This window comes from Onychostoma macrolepis, chromosome 11 (assembly GCF_012432095.1).
Source record: "Onychostoma macrolepis isolate SWU-2019 chromosome 11, ASM1243209v1, whole genome shotgun sequence".
NCBI lineage: Eukaryota > Metazoa > Chordata > Actinopteri > Cypriniformes > Cyprinidae > Onychostoma > Onychostoma macrolepis.
In genome coordinates this window covers 23903663-23926432 of record NC_081165.1, presented here as the reverse complement: position 1 = coordinate 23926432, position 22770 = coordinate 23903663, and the positions used below count along the sequence as shown (strand labels likewise).

Here is a 22770-nt window from a genome sequence, read left to right as displayed (position 1 = left end):
TGCTTATGGGCTTGTGGCCATTTACAACATTTAGAATATCTTATTTAATGCTGGCAGCATGTTTTAATAGATTTCTTGTATTTTGAAGACGGATAAAATAGGCATGGACGAGTCTTCAATACGTGATTGTCATCGTAAATCCCGGTCAGATGGGTGGCGGGAGCTGAACTGTGTGGAGACCTCTGACCTTTCACCTTCATCTCATCAGGTTTTTGTCCATAACTGACAGGAAGGTCAAAGGCGTTTCGCTCCAGCTGCGGCTCATGAGCTGAGCATCAAATGTGGAAATGTTTTCGTTTCGTGTCTCGAAGTTCCTCGTCACAACACTCGCTGGGTAATCTAGTTGGACACGAATATAATGTATCCAGCCAGGCTGTTGTCTCTTTGAATAACTCAAGATTTCCATGTCATGTTTTTATAGTTCTGCTTGCTTTTTGAATGGTTTTTATGCTACGAAACTAGATTAGCAATCATAACATAGTAAGACGTGCAGCTTTGGAAGCTACATTCAGGACTGAAATGGTCACACTAAAGAACCAAAACTGGTTTCCTTAACCCTGGGCCTTTTCCTGTTTCAAAGCCTGATGTTTTCCCCCTCAAATGCAGTGTATTTTTCATGGAGCCTGAAGCAGAAATGCGAGGAGGTTTGCGTTCCAGGCTGAATACAGGTTTCCTATGTAGCTTCTAATAGGAGCCTCTTTATATATGGGGGAGGTGGGGGGAAGAGGGGGATAGCTGTGTAGCCTCTGAAATATTTAACCCGAGCTAATTGGAGAGCACTTCCCATTTCAGGACTCCTCAACCTCTGAAAAAAGCAAGACCAGATCAAAGACTTCTGCTCTTTCCCTCCGGATACTGATGAGAGAGGAATGGAAGAGAGACAGAGAGAGAGACAGAGACAGAGAGAGAGAGAGGACGAGAGATAGGGTTTTGAAGGAGAAGATGCAAATAGAGGAGGGCAGTGCTGGAAAAAAGATGTATCCTCAAGAGACGGAGAAAGAAAGAGAGAGGGGCATGTGTAATCAGCAGGAAATGGGAGAAAGTGGATGGGGAGGCAGGAGAAGGACGGATGTCGTAATGAGATGTCATGTGACGCTTGCATCGTTTGACCTAAAGAACAAACAGGACGACTGTTATGTTGAGAAGTCATTTTCATGAATCGGTTCTTTTGAACAGTTTGAAAAAAACAACAACAACAACATTTCAGTGTGATTTATTTATATAATAATAAAAAAAAAACAGATAACAAAAACATGGCAAAATATACAATTATTTGTTTCCTCTGACCATCTACTACTGTTTAAAACTTGGAGTCCGTAAGAGTTGATTTGATTGATTTAAAATAAATTAATATTTGAATATTCAAGGATGCATTAAATTGGTCTAAATTGACAGTAAAGAAAATCATAATATTACAAACGTTTTCTATTTCAAATGAATGTTGTTCTTTTGAACTTTTTATTCATCAAAAAATCATGAAAAAGATAATAAAGGGAGACTGGAGTAATAGCTTATGTAAATTCAACTTTGACAACATAGGAATGAGTTACATCTTTAAAAATCTTAAAATAGAAAATGGTTATTTTAAATTGTAATAATATTTTTGAATATTACAGTTTTTACTGTATTTTTGATCAAATAAATGCAGGCTTGGTCAACAGAAGAGACTCTTTCAAAACCATTAAAAAAAAAAAAAAAAAACATTTACCAGCTCCCGATTTTTGAACAGTATTGTGTACATAACAAATATGGAATCATTTCAGGTGATTTTTGACATCTGTTGTCAACAGAAGAATCCGCTCTGATTTAACCATTCCAAACGATTCATTCTGATACACAAACAATATGTTCAGACTTAGTTCAAACTGTTCATTGTAAAGAATCATGTCAAGTGAAAGATTCATTTACAAAGCGAACCAGTGACCATGTGTGTGTTCCCTTTGACCTTCATCTTTTCCTCCTACTTGAGTGGCTTGTTTTACTCACTTGCTCAAATCTGTTATATCCCCCGCTTTACCATCAACACTAAATAGGAATGGAGGTCAGAGGTCAGAAGTTGTTATTGCCTCCTTCATCAGAGCCTTGTTATTATAAAATTGAGATGACAATTTCACAGGTCTTTTGACCTTTTTGCAATAGATCCAGAACTTAAGCAGTCCCCAGTCGCATCCATCCTCCCATCCCCATCCAGAACTGTGATTGACAGCTGGGGCTAATTTCATAATCTGGCCAGCCTGCCCTGCACCGCCTCCATAACTTTATTTGGTCAATAGAAAATCAATAGAATGCTCATCTCTAATCGGTCTCTCTGCTGCTTTCATCCCTGCCTCATTACCTTTCCTGCCAAACAGCAGCAATACACACGGCGTCTGAATGCTGTCACCACATCTGGATGCCTATTATTAAATTCTCATTCATGAAAAATTTTCATATATGATTTGAGCTCATGAATGCAACAATTTTAATGTAGAATTTTCTAATAAAACTATTTCCAGTTCCAGTTCTAATTTCTTTAAATGATTCTGATTCTTTAACTTCTGTTTAAGTCTCTAAAAAGAACACTTTTTGTACTGTATGCATTTTAATTAAAAAGAACCGATTCATAAGAGTAATTTGTACTGTAATCGGACTACAATGGTCGCGCTGTATGTTTTTGATTCACTTAAAAGAACTGATTCATGAGTCATTTGTACTGTAATCGGACTACACTGGTTGTGCTGTATGTTTCTGATTCACTAAAAATAACTGATTCATAAGAGTAATTTGTACTGTAATCGGACTACACTGGTTGTGCTGTATGTTTTTGATTCACACACACAAAAAAAAAAGCCTATTCATAAAAGCAATTTCTACTTTTGTCTTTTTGTTGTGATTTACTGAAAAGAACCTGCTGAAAAGAGTCATTTGTTTGTGGATTCATCTACACTGGATGCACTGTATGTTTTCGATGAACTAAAAGGAACTGGCTCATGAGAGTCATGTGTTTGGAAATGCATCTATACTGGTTGCACTGTATGTTTTTGATTCACTGAAAAGAACCTGTTCAAAAGAGTCATTTGTTTGGGAATCCATCTACACGTTGCACTGTACACTGTACACAACTACAGTAGCATTGGGTGTCGCAATACCATTATTAATGGGGCAAGAACCCCAGTGGAATACTGATAATATTTATTATCATCTTCCTCGATGATATTTAATTTCAGGTGTTTCCTGTCAACTGTTTTGAGTCACGTCATGATCTTATTTCCTGCACCTGCACACCACATCTACAAACAGCGAATTGCTGAAAGACATTGCTGAGGTCAGAAACCCCCCAGCTGTACCTGTTTGAGAACAGCACTGAATCGTCATTAGATGCTCATCTCGTGGCCTCTCTCAGCGCCCTCCAATAAAAATGTTGGCAGAGGGGTTTAAAGGGCCCTGTGGCGGCAGGTGTTTGTCCTTGAGTGGTGTAGCACGGACGGTGCCGGTGTGATCGGACCTCCCCTCACCTCAAACTGATTTTCTCAATGCTAAAGAGATCACGAATAATGTTTTATCCGCTTTCTCCTTCCTTACGTTTCCTCCCTCATTGTCTGACTGTGGGGAATAATGTAGGAGATAATATTAGGGTTCTGCTGTTTCCCCTGAGCAGATACCTATTTCTAGATCCTTCTGAGGGGTCGCGATTCATGCAGGGAAGGAAAAAAGGCGTCCTTGTTTCAGAAATGAGTGTCTTCCTGTGTGAGGGCATATTTATTTGCTGCGTACCAAACAGAACAGTGTGTGTGTGTGTGTGTGTGTGTGTGTGTGTGTGCCAGACACAGAGCAAACTTATGTCTAGAGAACTTTTAGACACCATATGTTTAGTCTCTATCAGTGGTTTAATAGTTCTGACACTTTCATACAGTTGTCTGGAAAGTAATAGCACTTTTTAATCTCCATTGCATTCTTAAAAGGATAGTTCACCCAAACATGAAAATTTGTCATTTACTTATCGCTTTACTGTAGTGCATGTTATGGTTAACATAGGATTTTTTTTTTTGGCCTCTATCTACTTGCAAAACTCTAAAAACCTACTTTTACATACAATTAATTGCAATTTCCACCTGAAATGAGTAATAAAAATGGCAGTTCAACGCCAACTTTTATTCTTATTTATACAACCAATGATTACAGTGGCAGATTATCAAATATAAAAGACTTATTTTTGTTTGGTTCCTTGCACAATAAGAAGTTATGACCCCCAAACACTTTTCCCATAGTGCATGATTTGTAAACTAATACATTTTGATGTTTGCAGTTTATAACTATATGTTTGGCTTTTCTGATGTGGTAAACTTGCTCAGTAGCATTACTTTCACAATAAAAGTCACAATAAAAGAGCTCAAAGACTTGTAGAACCAAGGTAAAATGGCATGGTTACTTCAGCAAACGTGTTTTATCTCATGCTTACTTTTGTTAACACTCGGTTAGGTTTAGGGTAGGGTTTAGCATAGTTGGTATGCTAATTTAAAATACAATAGAGCATTAATCTTTTAGTGCCACTCACCAGACATTTCATTTCTGAACTGCTGTGACACATACAACAGCCAGTGTAATCAAACATTGCCAGATTTACATTCATCTGTTTTGGGGAAAATGGAACACTCACTGGATATTTCACTTTGAAAGTATTGCGAAACATGCAAGAGACAGCGCAGTATAGTCTTGCTGAAATGTCGCCACAGAATCACAGTGAATCTGGATTGGTTATGATAGTTTGTTAAATCAGATTTGAGGTACTGTACCTTCTTGCTTCTGACCTGAGTTTTATATTTTGTTAAAAGTGATTATAAGAATATAGTTTCTGCTAATTTATGCTGGAACTACTGTTCCAAAGACATGTTTTCTCACTGCGCTGATATTTGTTGTGTTGCTAAAATTGTCTTGTTGTAGTGGGCAGATTGAGACATATTCTTGGAAAGTGCACGGTGGGCAGCAGGCTCTCTCCATGCACTGATGACACACAACACCATGCTCAATTAGCCCTACAGTTGGCTTAATGACCGCTGAGAGTCAAAGACACGGTTTTGCAGGATGCCGGAAAAAGAGGTGTGAACCTGGACAGAGCATGATGTCGGCCATCTCTCTGGGATTTCCCTTTCCAGTTCACTGCTCAGAGTTTTGGCGTAAGGGATCATAGCTGTTCCACATCAGGTCAAAAAGCATATATTTATATATATATATATATATATATATATATAGACGTACACTCACATATTTTACATTTGTGCTTGAATATTTATTGAAAATTGTATAAAATGTGTGTTTTTTTTTTAAACCACATGAAAACAACATGAATATAACTAGCATATTTCTAAGATCTTGTCACATGATTTAGGATTAGATTTTTAAAAGGATTTTTCTTTTATTTATCATGGACACTATTGTTTCTCATTGCTCCAAAATCAACCGGGCCGCCTTTAGAGGTTGAGAATCTTCAAAAAATTGTGCTTCAAGATGATTTTTAGTGGATGCAATTAAAAAAACGTAGTTAGTTGTCAGCCGTGTTCAACAAGAACAACATTGAGTTTCTTTGTGTTGATGGACTGTTGTACCTCTCCATTATTAGTGAGTATTTTCGTGGCCAAGAGCAGCTTGCAGTGAGCTCAGAATGACGTTTCCTTAGAGATGAGAAAATGGACAGATGGAGGGTTTGGATGCTGTTGGCTCAATTAGCGCACATTTCAGTCCCGCTGCAGCTCTCTGTTGTGGACAGCCAGTCCCAACCTTTTACGATTATGGGGTTCCAGCCAAACAAGGGCCAGCCTGAGAGATCACTGAGCTTCATGCAAAAAGAACTGCCATTTTTTTGACAGCGCGTTATTCACGCAGAATGGCGAAGGTGTTAAATGCTGCAGTGTGGGGTGACCCTCTGTTTGAGAAGGACGACGCTTCTCTCTGACTGTGATTAGCACTTTCCTTTGGGATATAGACAAGTTCAAGCACACCCCTAGGTTGAATAAACGGTTTCATTCAAGTCTTGCTGTCAAGCGGCAGAAGGACCTCAGCCCTTGTCGTTAATTTGTTGTCTGTTGTTGATGCCGCGGGAAGATGGTGGAGCTCTGGGAATTATAACTGCTCCCTAATAACCATGCAGCAGGGAAATGATGCTCCTCAGCGTCTTGACCCTAGACCTCGGGAACGCCACTGGGATCACCTTGCTATGATTTACACAAAAGCTGAAATTCACAAAGGAGACTTGACTAACAGTGATTCGCTTCTTTTCTTTCATTCTTCCGTGTGCTCCTTACTTCTGTCAGCCCGAATCGATGGGTAAATCTCGATTGTCACTCTCTCAACTGGCTTCACAGGCTGCGGAGCTGGAGGTCACGGCCCCCATCGATCCATCAGCCTGGTTGCCGTCTGGCTCGCTGATGGATTCGGTCCCCCCAGCTTGGACGAGGGCTTCTGAGAGAGAGATTTGTCCCTAGCAAGCGACTTCCCCAACTTGTGTTCAGCTTTAGGCTTGCGCTGTCAGCTCATATCTTAGTTCTTCCATTATTTTTTTTCTTTTAAACACTCATTTTTAATCAGCAAAACACAATTTTGTTCTCGCGGGCAATTGCTGTCGGCGTGCCAAAGGTGTGTCAGCATCAGTATCATGTGGTATCATGTTCAAGCCATAGAACGCATTGTTGTAGCATGTTGGTGCTCCGCCCAGAAGGGTTCAGGAGGAGTTCAGAAAGGTTGGACTAGATGTAGACATTGTGTGACTTCGTGGTTGGGTTTCATGTAGCATGTGGCACTGAGCTGTAGTCTGTTACACTGGAGCTGATCTGGCTGTGTTTATTTCCCTGACATCCAACCCTCAGCTTAACCAATAACAGCTGACAGCTGCTGCATATCGAGCCCTGAGGAGTTCGGAAGGGTGAAAAGGTTTGATTTTAGTTTAAATGTACTTAAAGGTAATGTAATGTGGAATGCTCTTAATGCTGTTCTCAGTTGATGGATAGGTCAATGACACATGAGTGTCCATGATAAAGAAATCTTTCAAAAATCTAGCCTGAAACATTTTTTTTAAAGAGATGATCAATTATGAATTCCAAAATATTAAATATTCCACACCACTTGACATTCTTTTTTTATTTAAAGGTCAAATTACCTTGTGTGTGTGTGTGTTTGGAACTACTTGAGTTTGATTTGGTGGGAAAAATATAAAAAATGTTTCATATAAATAAGCAATTGTTTTCTAACAAATAACAAAAATGTAGCAAACTGTGTCATTTTATTTTCAAGAATTTCATTATTTTAATGCCACAAATATCAATTAATAAAATTAATTTGAATAAAAATGAAAAACATGCTTATAATAGAACAGGTATATTCAAGTCTTTCAATACCGTATAAATTCATAGGAAGAACACTGAGTGTTCAGGCAACAATACAACTCTTCCTCTTCATCTCTTTTCATTTGAGGAAATGTGAAAATGTGTGTAGACTCATTTCTTCAATCATGAAAACGATTGTAACAATGACTTGCCGTATTTTAGCATCCAACATTCAAGTTCACTTGTACATTTGTGATCTTTTGTGCAGATATAAGTTGTAAAATCATGTTTATGTTGTAAATATCTCATGTACACGTAGAATGCATTCACTTAGGGATATTTAACCCGCTCAAAAAGTGCTTCAGTTTACCTATTTCCATTTGTGTCATACCGACTATGATTTGGTTTTTTGAAATAATCATCATCCTTTTAAATATTACTTTAACAAAAACATTGATACATTATTAATAAAACATTATTAGTATTGTTTTTCCTTGTGTTTTCATCAATAGTAGGCTATGCTTTAATTAGAATCATTTGAATAATTGTTTTACTCAGTTATCAATACTCATCCCTTGTGTAGAATATGAATTGGGAACACGTTCCATTCACCCCCACCTTCTCTGTCAGTGTCACTTTACTGTACCGCCTGCTCAAAATGGCCAGAGAGTTTTACTGTGATCCTGGCGCACCTTTGATTCCAAAGCCTTTACATAGCAGTATTACGATGGCAAATAAGGGACATCAGAGCAGGCAAGAGGTGCTTGATAGTAGCTTTCTGCTAACAGGAAAGGTCTTAAAGACATAGTTTACCCAAAAATGAAACTTCTGTCATCATTTACATTGAAGAACGCAGGTAACCAAGCAGTTTCTGGTCCCCATTATCTTCCATAGTATAGTATAGAAATCAGCGGGGAACAGAAACTGTTTGGTTACCCACGTTCTTCAAAATATCTTATTTTGTGTTCAACGGAAGAAAGAAACTTGTACAACAACTTGAGTGTGAGTAAATGATGACAGAATTTTCATTTTTGAGTGAACTAACTCTTGTGAACTAGCACTAACACTACTAACAAAATTTTTTTAGTGAACTAACACATTTTCTAGCACTCTTTTCCCCCTTTTGGTGGTTCTGGACTGGAAAAAATTGGCCCTGTAATCCTGCTAGTGTCGACCAGGAACCACTAACGTTAATGAGCAGGTGATGGAATAATATCCTTACCACATAACTGATGCAAAACAAAACTCTAACCTACTAAAACCTATTAAAACCAATAGTGACGTCCTGGAATCAACCAGTTGCACCCTGTTGTATTGCAACACTACTCCAGAATCATCTAAAACGCTGCTGCTGGGGTTTGTTTTTAATCTCTGGGGGTTTTCTTGTGTTGCAACTCTCCCCTTGTGTCTACGCTGGCTGCCAATATCTGGTAGAATTCAAGACGTTCTTCCTGGTTGAAACTATTGCCAGTTGCCGGGGCGGCTACACTGTACCTTCAGTCTTTCATAAATCCATCCACACCAGCCCAGCCACTTTAGGTTTCTAATCCCTCTTTCCCGCCACATGAAGAGATCCTCCTTGAGCTAGTCCAAAACCACCATATTTGGTGGAATAAACTCTGGATAAATGGAAAATTTATTCCACTGCTACATTCCAACGAATCCTGAAGACACATCTTCAGTATTTATTTACATCAGATCTCACACAGAGTATTTTGTACTTTGTTTGAAAAAAATCTGCTCATTTCATGTACTGCTATGAATCTGAGCGTATTGAGTTTACTCATCATCAACTCATCTGTACTAATATTTTGTTGTCTCTATATAATTATTCAAAATAAACGAATACAATAATGCAACTCATTCATACAATGACTTTAATACACCACCTCTATGATGATCTTTTAATATTTCTCTGAAAAAATAAATAAATAAATATATACATTTTAGCATTTTATATTTTCCCCTACAAAATGAGGCAAAAAGCAGGGAAAAAGTAAAGGAAGTTATATCATAGAAAGGACCCCTGAAGTCCTTTATGACTGTGTCAAGGTCAGTACAGTATTTCTCATAAAGTATCTGATAATTTGACATTTTTATAACAGGGCAAGGTTAAATTGGGTGGTAAAATGTAACATGGTGTGACTCTGAATTATTAATTCGTAATATGTTGAAAAAATATTTTTTTATTACTACTTACCTTGAAATTGAATATTTAAACGCTTTGAAGATGTGTGCGCTCATGTATTTGAGGTGTAAAATATAATTTGGAATATATTACTCAAGTCACTTTTAATCGATAACCACATGACACATGAATACAAAGAGCACAGTTCTAAGAACTTGGCATGTGTATTTTAAAATAGACCCCCCTTCCCCTCATGGAAATTCTTATATGCCATTGACCCATGTGAAAAATATCTTAGCCATTATTTTAGCAGTAATGTGATATTGTTTGTAATCATAGTAATTTGAAATTATTACGTTGTATTATGTTCCATTTTTGCTGTAAGGCATAGCTTAGCATGCAGCAGGCGTTCTCATCCGATCCCAGGAATAGCCATTAACATGATTTGCGCACTTTATTGTAAGCCAGTTTCGTAAGAAAGCATCTGCTAAGAACATAAATGTAAATGTAGACGTGTCATGTACAAGGTCATGAAAAATGCATTACCTTTGTCGGCTAAGCACTCGCCCTTTTCATCAGCGTTGGCCGCCTCAGCGCTCTGTAAGAAATATAAAATAGCCCTTGAAAGAGAGAGGCCCTATTTTCTCTGGCTCAGATAGAAGCATTATGATGATTTTTAAGATAGTTTACATATCCTTTCTATGCATTTTCCATTTTTTTTTTTTTTCTGACGTGATAGACCTCTGATCTCGCTTCATTACTTTTCATGAAAAGGTTGTGCCCTGTGATCTGACTGAAACAGAAACCGAGGGGACTCCACGGGGATCCATTCTCACTCTGTCACCTTTCACAAAGAAAAACACAGCTAATGCATGACTACTACATGAAAGGGCAAGAAGAGGAGGACGAGTCTGGTGACAACAGACGTATCTCCTAGCCAAGTCTGTCATCTCATCGCTGTAAAAAAGTGTTTGGGAAAGAAAACCTAAGCAGACCCTGTTGGGATGGCGGTGGGGGGTGCGGAGGAAGGGGATCCTGGGAAATGGGCGGTAGTCATGGCTTGGGTTACTTGTGTTTTGGCCCTCTCCGCCCAGGGGGCTGCACCGCACTGCCACCGTCTTCTACTCCTGTGGGCGTTTCAGACACACTGATCCAGTCGCCTCAATAGGCTCGGGTTTCCCGTTTCCCCGCTGGCCGATGCAGGCCGCAGATAACTTTGTCTCCGTGCTTGTATCTTTTATCTCACATCTGGGAGTCTTGCCTGGGAGCTGGATGGTGACTACAGTGCCTGCTTTGTCTCGGCCCTTGTCATTACAAGGCTCAGGTTGCAGGCGGAGCTGGCGGACCTCCACCTGAGTTCGTGAGCCATCCCATCACGCGCACTCCCAAACATGCTCGGCCGTTGGGTTTTTGGGGGGCGTGGCCTACCTGGCACAGGTTAAAGTGAGGGGGCAAAACACATGGGTCTTGATGACTCGGCAAGTTGTGATGGTTATCTTAGAAATTATCCCTCTGTAATTGCTATGAAAGAATGTTGCCTGAACGTTTGGGTGGATTTCACTCCACCTCCCAGCTCGCCGTGCCCGTGTGCCCATGCGGAATGCATCCGGGGTCTCCAGCCCATTAGCTCTCCTGTGTATATGGATGTTTAAAAGCCCTCTGTTAAATTTACAGTTAAAAAACTGGCAGCCAGAAAATAAAAACTGTAATAATGTTTCAGGTATTACAGGATGGCATACAACTTATAACTGTATATTTCATAAAAGTGACAATGTTAATATACATACATGTCAGAACTGCCAAAACCTAACACATATTAAACTAAAATAATGCAATAAACATTAACTAAATAGCAGAAAATGGAACAAAAAAAAACACCCTAAGGTATATTACTGATTAAAAAAATATATAGAAACTAAATAATTTTATAAAATGTCATCTTAATTGTCACGTCACACAGGGACTTCTGGGAATGTACTTTTACTTTTTTGTACATTTTATGCATTTTTACATACAAAAAAGTTTTTACTTGCAAAACAGTAAAATTACATATAATCTAGTGGTATATTTATTTATTTATAATAAATATACCCAGTTCACACACATATATTATGTACACAAAATTTTATCACAATTAATTGTTGCCCAGTACTAATACAAATAAAAATTTAAAGGATGTAGCCACTTCAAGCAAATGATAACCCACATTGTCTGTTGTGAGGAAAAAAGTGGTAGTATGGATTTTTTTTTTACCGTAATTTTAAGCATAAATAGTCTATTTTACCTGACAGATATCACTATGACAAATCTGTTTTAGGTTATCAGAAAACTAGTCAATAAGAAATAAATCCACCAATCATTGTGCATGTTTGGGTCAAGGAAATCTATAATACCTTAAGAAAGCTAACCATTAGCTATTCCATTATTCTCAATGGTTGGCACTCAGCTGTTGTATGAATTTTGGGCTAATCACCTGAGCAGTGAATGCTATCTACTCTGCAGCTGAAGGAAAGTTTTGCCACAGTGACACTAACACGGTAATCACCAGCAACTATCCTGAGCTGAGACGTCACAGGCAACAGGGAGAGAAGAAAATGTAAGCCTTGCAATATATATATAATGTTAAGTCAGAATACATAATTCATTTGGAATGGAGAAAGATTTTGGGGGGGCCAGGGTTTCAGGTTGAAGTTTCTTACTTTATAAGATGTTTTGCTATCATCTCTCTCATACACGCACTTGCAAAAACACAATGTTCAAACTCTCTCTTTGGACAATATTTACCTTAAAAGTATATATAGGTAATTTAAAAGTACACTTTAGTACCTAAAGTCAAAGGGTGCCAGCTCAGTGACAGTTTTTTGCCTTTTTTTCCGGAGAGTTTTGTCTCACTCCCTTTTGTAAGAGAAAGCAGACATTTTGAAAGCCTTTAACCAAAGAAGCCGCAGATTACACTCGATGGCCTTTTCTCACTGAAAATAGTTAGCCACAGGTTCATTTTGGGTTAGCGCGTCACGGTGAGGATCTTTTTAAAAACCTCAAGAAAAGCACAGAGAACAGTGGTTAGTGCTTTTAGGGGGAAGAATCCAGCACAAGATGTTTGACAGAGTGGGACGACGCTGAGGAAATGGCGGTACTCATGGCGAGAAAGAAAAGAATACATCAAGCCCTTTTAAAAGAGGCCGGACAAGATGAGAGCAACCGAGTGGATGAGAGTCCGTCACCCAATCCTTCTCCTGCGGACCAGGGCGGGCTTATAACGCTATTACACTGCACTTTGCTAATGGTGTTAAAAAAGACAAAGAGGGCAGGTCAGGGAGAGTGGGACGGGTGATACACTTAGCTTTAGAGTGCATGGCATTACCATCATTTTCTGTTTGATGCCCTCTGACAAACCCAGTCCCTTTTACGCCGAGAGGCAGAAACCCGAGAGCAGCTCTTTTGTGTGTTTGTTATGGGAGTGACAATTAGGCAGAGGGCATTAGTGTGTGTGTGTGTGTGTGTGTGTGTATGCGAGACGAGAAAGACGTTTACAGGCTTGTATGCATGTGTTTAGTCTTACATGCATGTGTACACACGTCAGCGCCGCACAAGCGTCTTGCTCCGCTCTTGTTTGTTTGGTTGCGATGCCGTATTTTCTAAGACAGGTGTTTACTCACCCCATGATGAGAAAAACAGCATGTTATCACACTGTGGAGAAAAGCGCTCACATTCACACAGCGCGGATCCCAGCAGCCCCCTAGAGGACGTAACGTGCACAGAGAGTGGATTTCATTCCCTTTAATCGCAGTAATCTGGTACCATGCCATGAAATACACACTTCACACCACCTGAAAGTGATTACATATGGCTGAGGTACAGTAAAAAGGGTCAATGTTGCACTCAATGTTATCAATGGCTCTGATGTTTTCAGAATTTGTTTATACACTACTATTTAAAAGTAGAAAGAAGTCTCTTATGCTCAACTGATTGGACAGCTATTTGATCATAAATACAGCAAAAACAATATTATTGTGAAATTTTTAAAAATGACATTTATTCCTGTGAATGACAGAGCTGAATTTTCAGCATTATTACTTCAGGTTTTAGTGTTGCATTATCCTTTAGAAATCATGCTGATCATCCTTCCTGTTGATTTGCTGTTTATTATTATTATTATTAACAATGTTAAAAGCAGTTGCTGCATAACATTTATGTGGAAAATGTGATTTTTTTTTTTTAATATTACATTTTTGGAAACAAAAGCAAGTGTGTGATTAATCAGGAGAGCCAGTGCTGTCCATCAAAAATTATGATTGCTCAAATAAGTAGGGAAAGTCAGATGCCAGCCAGGCTGATTAGACAGCTGAGAACCCCAAAGATGTTTGACTGGATCATGGCCCCACACGTTTTATTTTTACACACAGTCAAGTTGAAAGGGTGAACATGAGTTATATTTGGTAAAACGTCTCTGCTCATAGGATACTTTTAGAATTAGTGATGATTTAGTATTTAATGCTGGTTGGCCTACATTCTTTCCTCAGCATTGACTGAGTATCAGTATGGAAACATTCTTCACAGGTTGCTTGAATTTAAGCTGCTGTTTAAATGATGTTAAACTTTATGATTAAGTCTTTTCTGTTTAGCCTTGTGTGTGTAACCTAAAGTGTAATAAATTAATAAATACAATTACATATTATATTTTACTGTTATTTTATATCCTAAAATTATAAGTATACGGTATGTGTATAATTACTGTATACAGTAAACTATGTTTGAGTATATACATAACCTTTTATATAAGTAAATATTATCTCAAAGGTATTGTGTTTGTAATAATAATCATTTTAAAATGTTATGTTGAAGTGTGCAGGTTTTGTGTGATAAAGGTTCATTTTCAGTTTCCTCTTGTTTTCTCTCTAGCCTGAGAAATCCTTGTTAATCTCTCTCGTCTGCCATAACCACCCATAAAACTACTGCTGTTACTCTCTCTCTCACACACACAGGCCTACAAATGTGTTAGCTACTTTTTCCGTTTCCACAACCTTCCAGATAGATTGTTATTTTATGGGATTTGGGAGGAAATAAATAGTTTCTTCACTCAGAGGAGTATTTTGGGTGAGATAGTGTGTGTGTGTGTGTGTGTGTGTGTTGTAGGCTAGTCTGTGTGTCGTGGGTGATTTGTGTTGTTTTAAGCATTGTGCGTGTTGTTGAAGGTGGTACGGTGTGTATTGTTCTAGGCACTGTGTGTTTTGGGGAGGGGGGGGGGATAAAGACTGGATGCAGAGTGGCTTCTCAACAGGCGTCTGCAGGTACGAGAGAGAAGTTTCTTAGCTGAGCCATTAAATCCCAGAAGCCTCATTACACTCGCCGTTAGAGCTCACAGTGACGAAGAGATCCAAACGCGCATATTTAAAATAATGCCAGACATCCTCAGCTTCTAATAACAGTATTTATTGTAAAGTTAGAGAAAAGATAATTTAAAAGGAAAAAAAACGTAAATACAGTGGCGTCAAAGTGTCTGAGACCACACTGGGATTCAAAATCTGAATTAAACCTGAAAGTTTTAGGATTGAAAAATACATAAAGAAATGTTGTGTAATGAATTGTTTGTATTATAATTTTTTGTCAATGTATTTTTTGGATATTAGAAATATATTGTGAATGCACTTCAATGCATTATTGACCAAAATTAGATTTTTATTGTTATGTGTTGGTATCATCCAATATTTTTGCCTTGCTAATTTACACCGTTTTTTACATTTTGATTTAATATTAACATAATCTCTAAAAACACTGATAATTTAATAACAATTAACTGTAATATTTTGCAAATTTCTAAATAGAGATCTATTTTAATACTGTGCATTGTTGTTGTGAATTATAAAAGTATAGATCTGTGATATCATTTATCAGTTGTTTGCCATGTAATAATTCAAATTACTCAATAACTGTAAAAATAGTAAAATTAATGTGTATCAAAAATTATAATTATAGTGGTCTCAGTTTTTTTGAAACCCTACTGTATATGAATATGAATCATAAAACAGCATGTCTCTTATGATAAAACACTGAATCTATTTCAGAATAATATTGTTTCCTCATTCAGGAGTTGATGTCAAGGTCGTGGCTTGTTCACGCTCCAATATTTGCACTGGTGACCTGGGTCTAAATCCATCTCGGGTCATTTCCCAACCCCAATTTTTATCATTTTTCATTGCTTCTGTCCTGTTCTGGTTGATTACAGCCAAAAAGCCCAATATAAAAATTTGTGTTAAAAAGATTAATATGCATACATACAAGGATGTAAACAGCTGAAGCTGTAGCTGAAGTGAGGTGAAGCCGCCGAGTGTGTAAACATCCTCCATTAGCAGCCCATTAGAGCCGCGGTACAATGACAGACAGCATCCCAGCGCAGCTGCTCTCTGAGCACGCTTTTGATGATAGAACACAGATTTGTTTGCTGTCCTTTCATTTGCTGGACTGCACTGGTCACTTCTATTTTCTCCCACCATCTTTCAGTGACTGAAAGGTCTTACAAAGCAGGCCGAGGCATAAAAATGTAATTAAACAAGGGGGCGTTGTGTCGCAGCGAGGATGGGGTACTTTTATCCAACAGCGGTCCAGAGTAAATGAGGACGCCGTGTGAAGAGAAGGTGGATGTGAACATGGACCTTCCGAGAGAACACACAGCACCTGGAAAATTACAGACACACAGACCTGCTCACCTGAACGTATAACTAGACATTTGTGTTAAAGAAGGGTTAAGGAGCACAAAACAACTATTACTTTTCCTCTCACACAGGGCACATGTGTTTTGTCCCCTGGGTCTTCTGTCCTATTCTTCTTCTTTTTTGTTTTATTTTTCTCAACCAACTCCCCCATGACAGCGTTTTTTAGCCCTGGCCGAACGTCAGCTGGGATAACGTTTGCATAAATGCTGTGATAGAAAAATTGTTCAAGCAGAGTTGGAATAACAGGAGAGATTGCGGGGAGATGTGGAGGGAGGAGGGGGCCATGGAGGTCTCGGCGTCTGCCTGACACAAAGAACAATAAACATGTTCCACATGGAGAGAAGTGGTCCACAGACCAAGCCCAAGCTGAGCATGTGGAAATGGGTTCCAGACCCAGAGCCGTCGGCACAAAGGACCATTCTCACACACATGCACACAAACACACACATCCTAAACGCCTGCCCTCTCCCTCTGTTTGGTATAAACACCGGCATGAAATGTGCCGCTAAACCCCTGACACCAGAACTAACCTGCCATCATAATCTCTAAACTCATGCAGGCCCAGCACATAGCCCTGTGGCATGCCCGAGGTGGTGATGCGTTTAAGGCAGAATTACCCCTGAAGTGTGTGAGGCTTGTGCCAGGTTATTAGCTGGCTGTGTTTGCCCTAAACTATTATGGCCAGGTCATTGGTTAATTGCAGAATAAACGCACATATTTGCTTTGGCTGCAACTCAACTAAAGGTTCAGGACAGAAAAAACTAACAAGAACTTCTAAATGAGGGCCAAACTCCACAAGACCTTCACAAACTCATAATTTCTGTTTGACCTGGCAGAGTTTGGCAAACTTTAGCATCTGCTCTGTGGCAAAATGCGGTGCAAAATATAATGAATCACTTGGCTTAGAGTGTGGGGCTTTCTAAAGAGATTGTCTCATTTCTCTCTCCTTCCATTTAGTTGGACTGTCCAATTGCAGGTAAACCCCCATCCAACCCCAACTTTCGGTGGTTGGTGTAACACAATTCATAGATGTTTCATTTATAAAACACTCAAAACCACTTTTCTACTTCATTAGTCCAATTCTGAAATTCATAACATTGCTTGAGAGAGACGCATTAAATACTCTAATAGTCAAAATTACTTTGTTTGTAACAGCCAGAAGCCTCTAAATACTATGATAGATCATGGATTTTGTCTTATCTGAACTGCTTGCTTGGTTTTAACCGCTTCCATTAAAGATGCTTCCTGCGATGGGCCTGGAAAACAGACTCTTCCACATGCAAACATTTGCTAAAGGAAGTTCTGAAATCTGGATCTGAGGCTCTCTGTCGGCCAGACACTGTTGTAAATCACGGCACTTCAAACCCCTTCTTTGACCGCACCGCCAGGAAAGTTCACCCCGAGAGTCACCCTCCTTCTAAACACGCCAAACGAGAGTGGTTTGGTCTGATTAATTGAAGTCCCGTGGGGATGATAGCGGCTGAAGAATGAACCAAAGACCCAAAGAGCCCCAAAATCCAGAGATAGATTTCTGAACACATACATTCCTCCAGATGGGAAGAGAAAGAAACTTAGCACAGGTTTTGCACCAAAGGCACACAATTAAATTTAATTAGTAATTTTAGAAGCAATCAAGGACATATTTAATGAAACAAATGAAACAAAGCTTTCAAGGACGTATTTAATGAAACAAAGTACATCAAGAGATGTTTATAACATAGATATACTGCATGCTTCAGTGGTTCTTTGCTTCACCATAATTCCATAATTTTCCAACTACGTCAGCTGCTTTATAATGTTCTTGAGTTGGCTACTTGGTTCTTTAGAAGTTAAAAATATTGATTTTAACATTATAGGTTCTTCAGATCTGTTTCTGGGTTCCTTTCAAATGAACTTGTGTTACAGGAGTTCAGTTCTCTCTGAATTTTCTCCTAAAATGAAACAGAAGCAACTGGGACAATTGTAGACATAATATTACATAGTATTACATGACAATTGTGATCCCAATTTGAAACATTTTTTTATATATTTTATGCAAAGTGGGATATTGAGGTTCTTATTCTTAGGGTAGAGTTCTGAGAAGCAGAATACTTTAGCAAAAGTCCCATTTTGTTCTACATTAAACTTCATTGTTGTCCTAAAATGACGATATCTCCTGTGTGATTTTTCTTGCTTAGGAGAAAAGGGTAAAAGAAAAAGTTATTTGTAAACCTAAATAGGTTCTTTTTGGCATCAGGCTGTAAAAGCTTTTTGGGTTCTAACTGGATTGTAGACATGATGAAAATATCCCACTGTGAATGGGAGGCTATACAGCTCATTTAGAGCTGATATGAGATCAGTTGTTGATGTAGCGGCGGAGGAAGAGTTCAGGGAGGTCTGATCGGGCCTGTGCTCTGAGGACTCGAGGAGGAAGTGGACCAGTGACTACAGTGTGATTGATGAAGCAAGCGCACCTAACTGCATGCATTAGCTCTCTCTAAACATTCTGGGCTTACTTATTGATATTTCCATCTGTCATCTCCCCCCCTCCGCCACCCCGTACCCACCAGCCATCGGCTGTAAGGTCATTTTTTATACCGAGATACTTTTGAATCAAAGGGAATGACGTGTTGCCTCAGTGTGTCGGATCATTTGGCCGACTCCTCCGGATTTAATGACATCTGGGAGTGAAAGAGGGGACGGGGCATTGATATTGATTTGTTAAGGCGTAATGCACCGTATGAATCTGAAAGAGATATGCCTGACCCGCGGAATGTGTAGTAATGATAACGCACTTTGCATTAAAGGACCGCTAACACATGTTTTTATGGCAGGGCGATTAAATTTAGAGCTCCGTAAACATCAGGAGGGTCCTATGGCGGAGTTCTGCTCCCATTACTCTTTGCTCAGCTCTCGATATCGTTTACTGGAAAGCCGTGATTAGAGGCAAAATGACACAAAAACGCATAACAAGAAAATAAGACAGAGTACATGCATCTCCGGAGAGAACGAAGCTTTTTCTGCTTCCAGGGAGAGAAATATCGAAGTGCTCTTTGCTGAGGCAGTATGAGATGAACATGGGTTGTTTTTTCAAGATGTTTTATTGAGTTTGTTGGATACAAGGCAAACTAAGACAGCATCGGTGATGTAGTCCAGGGCTGCGTTTCCCAAAAGCATCGTAAGCTTAAGTACATCATATACCCATTGAAACCAATGAAGCTACGATCAACTTTTGGGAAACACAGCCCAGGTCGTCGATCATATAAGCATGGGAGTTTAAAGTATTACTGATGGCCAAAGAAGAAAGTGACACAAAAAATTGGAGAGAGGGATAAAGTCATGCAGTGTGAAGGGGGTTGTTCTCTGGGCCTCAGTGATAAGGCGAGGAGATATTCAGCTTTAGCTTGTGCTGCTACAGCTGGTGTTTGGCCTGGCTTGGCCCTTTGACAGTAATTCCAGACCTAGATTAGCTGTCATCTGATGCCAAATCTCACTCCAAACCCCCCGCCTACTGCCCCCTCACCCCTGGCCCTGGCCCTGCCCTCTCTCCCCTCAAAGACCTCCAGAAAACAGAGTTGTGTGATGTTCTGATTCATGTGGACAACATTCACAGTCGGCAAACTGAAGCAGCTTTTGAGTTTGTTTGTTTATCATGTGATTTGCTTTTTGGGGGGAGGATGTTTTATAGTTTGTCAGTCTTTGGTTTCATTCCAAAAACCTGCCTCTAGATCATAGACGTGGTCCAAATGCAAACACTTTTCTAAAAGGTAGGCAGTTTTATGCTGCCTCCTTAGAAATCTTCTTTGAAGCCAAATTCAAAAGCCAAGACTTTTTTTTTTTATGAAGAAAGTGATAAGTTTAGTGAGAAAAATAAATGGTTGATGAGAGAAATGAATGAAATGGATATAAATTAAATTCTGAATTAAAATTAATTTGATGAAAAATGTCAGGTGGTATAATCTTTTATTCGCTTAGAAAAATTATTTTACCAAAAATACTTTAGCAGGTGTGTCAGCCGCACTTGTGAGTCTCTCAGCTGGAGCCTTCACACTGTGGACAGAAAAAAAAAGGTTTTAAAATAAAGGTTTTTAAGGTTTTAACTCAAGTTCACACACAAACATATGTGTGTGTTTTACTACGTGTCTACAATGCATCCTGTTTCTTGTAAGGTGAAAAACACTTGTATAATTAGCTAAGGCTAGATCCTATCAAAATGAGACTGGTTCAAAGACTTTCCTTGTGGAACATTTTTATTAAATCAGCATCAGTATTATGAATTAATGATATAAACTTTTACCAGTTACCTCTTCACACCAATCATTTTAACAAAACTGCTTCACTGCTTACTGGTATTTGTCTGCAAAATCCAAGTAATGTGGTGCAACTAACATACAGAAACAGCAGAAAAAACATAAAACAGGAAATTATATAAGAGTTGACCCTTGCATATGTGTCAGGTTCAATTAGCCTCTTAAAATACAGATAATTTGACCTTTTTATGACAGTGCAAGGTTAATTCAGATTGTAAAATGTCATGTGGTGCAATTGCCCCAAAAATGTGTACGTTTATGAATAAATAATTCATGATTTTCGGTGAAAAATCCTTTTCATTTTTGACAGTTTTTGAAAACGATAGATGTAAGGGAAATATATTATTATTTTTTCCTTAATGGTTACATTATATGACATGCTTTTAAATGTATTGTTTCATTCTAGCATCGTTTGTATTTTTATAAAGCAAGAGTTGCTACCTGTGTTGGACGTTTTAAATCTGTCATTTATGAGATTCTATTCCAGATTGTAGGCAGGTTTTAGCACAGACCTTTTGTGTGTAGGCTTTTGTTGACCCTGTGTGTTTCTTTTGATTTCATCTCGTCTTTTTTTCACTTTGATATTCTCTTAAATTGGATGAAGCACCCTGGTATGGCTTCTCATAGTGTGAACACTTGATTTGAGTTTGCTGTCTTATGTTCTGTAGTGTCTGTAGTGAAGGGGGCTGCTTTGATGGTTTGCAAGATGGAGGATGGAGCAGGTGTGTCAACCACACTGGTGACAGACCATTAGAGTCTCTCGGCTGGAGCCGTTAGATCTTATTCATGTAATCTTCACACTGTGGACAGAAAAAGAGGATCTGAAGAACTCAAGTTCACACACACGTTCATGTGTGCGTTTTGCTGTGTCTGTGTCTACAATACATCCTGTTTTCTTGTGAACTGCAAGGCTTCATATCAGTATCAGTAAATAAAAAGGCTTCATATTCAATATCAGAAAAAAACATGGCCATACATGTGACTTAAGGGTGAATAAACTGACTTGAGGGTGAGTGAACGATGACAGAATTTTAATTTTCAGGTGAACTATCCCTTTAAGTGTCCAAATGCTTTTTAGTACCTCTGCATTTGACTGCACATGAAGTCATAGTTCCACCGAAGTATCTGCGGTTTCTGCGTTTCGAGTCGTACCTTCCTGCAGGTGCTCAATTTGTGTCTAAATTGCCCCAGCCAGCAAACTCATTTCAGAAGAGCTGGGCTGAAGCCAGACCATGTGAAAACCCTTAATGAAGTGGCTTTCTCTCTCTGAACCCCTGTCAATCTCTGCTCATCCACTTCCACTTGGTCATTCCAGTCAGTTTGGCCCTTAGCACCGAGTCCCCCTCGACCAATCCCATCCTGTCACATACAACATGGAAAATATCTGCACTATGAGTGACAGGAGCTACTAGCAATTTCTCTTTCGAGTTTTGTGTTAAAAGATGTTACATTCTCAATCTTCTGCCTGTCATTGTGAGAACTTCTGCAGTTTTGTAGTTTTTCAACTAAGTTGTTTGTGTTTATTTCCTCAGATTCTTGCATGGTGAATACACAGTGGAGGTGGCCATCAACGATTACCTGGACATCTACTGTCCGCACTACGAGGACCATCTTCCTCAGGAGCGCATGGAGCGCTACATCCTTTTCATGGTCAACTATGACGGCTACACCACCTGCAACCACCACATGAAAGGCTTCAAGCGCTGGGAATGCAACCGCCCAATGAGTCCGAATGGGCCCCTCAAGTTCTCAGAGAAGTTCCAGCTGTTCACACCCTTCTCTCTGGGCTTCGAGTTCCGCCCAGGCCACGAATACTACTACATCTGTGAGTAACCTCCTCCTTTCTTACTCCAATTCTTCAACTTCGAACCCCTCGTCTGCGTTTTCCTGTTACCAGGTGTCGTATGGCCCCAGGGTGCAATCATTCATTGAATGGATGGTTCTTGGGTTACAGGAACTAGGGTGTAGAGGGTAAAGGAAGACTCGATAAGGACGCACAGACTTCACATCTGATCAATAACATGTGCCACACGGTTCAGTCTGCTGAAACCTGTTATTTAGTCTCTAGAGACATATGGCTGAATGCACAAATAAAATACATGCCAGTCCATCTTTGGTTAATGCTATAACGATATGGTTTAGAGAACCGAACACAAAATGTAACTGAAACTTAAAATTACAGGTTGGACATCTTGAATTTACATGAAATAAATCTGTTATGCACAATGTTGTATATAGAGCAGGATATTGTTTGTAAATGGCTGGCTCATCTACAGTAGCCGTGTTTTACCAGTGTAAACAAAGAGTAACATAGGTCTCCTGAAGTTTCCCTGATTTGACATTGC

General features: G+C 39.1%; 1 protein-coding gene across 1 annotated transcript in view; it reads left to right on the top strand.

Moving 5' to 3' along the window:
* Nucleotides 1–22770, top strand: part of LOC131549627 (ephrin-A2-like) — a 130759-nt gene that overhangs the window by 93259 nt on the left and 14730 nt on the right. Inside the window, exon 2 of the mRNA XM_058791966.1 lies at nucleotides 21958–22250. Within this exon, the coding sequence (XP_058647949.1) occupies nucleotides 21958–22250 (293 nt within the window). The remainder of the gene's footprint in view (nucleotides 1–21957; nucleotides 22251–22770) is intronic.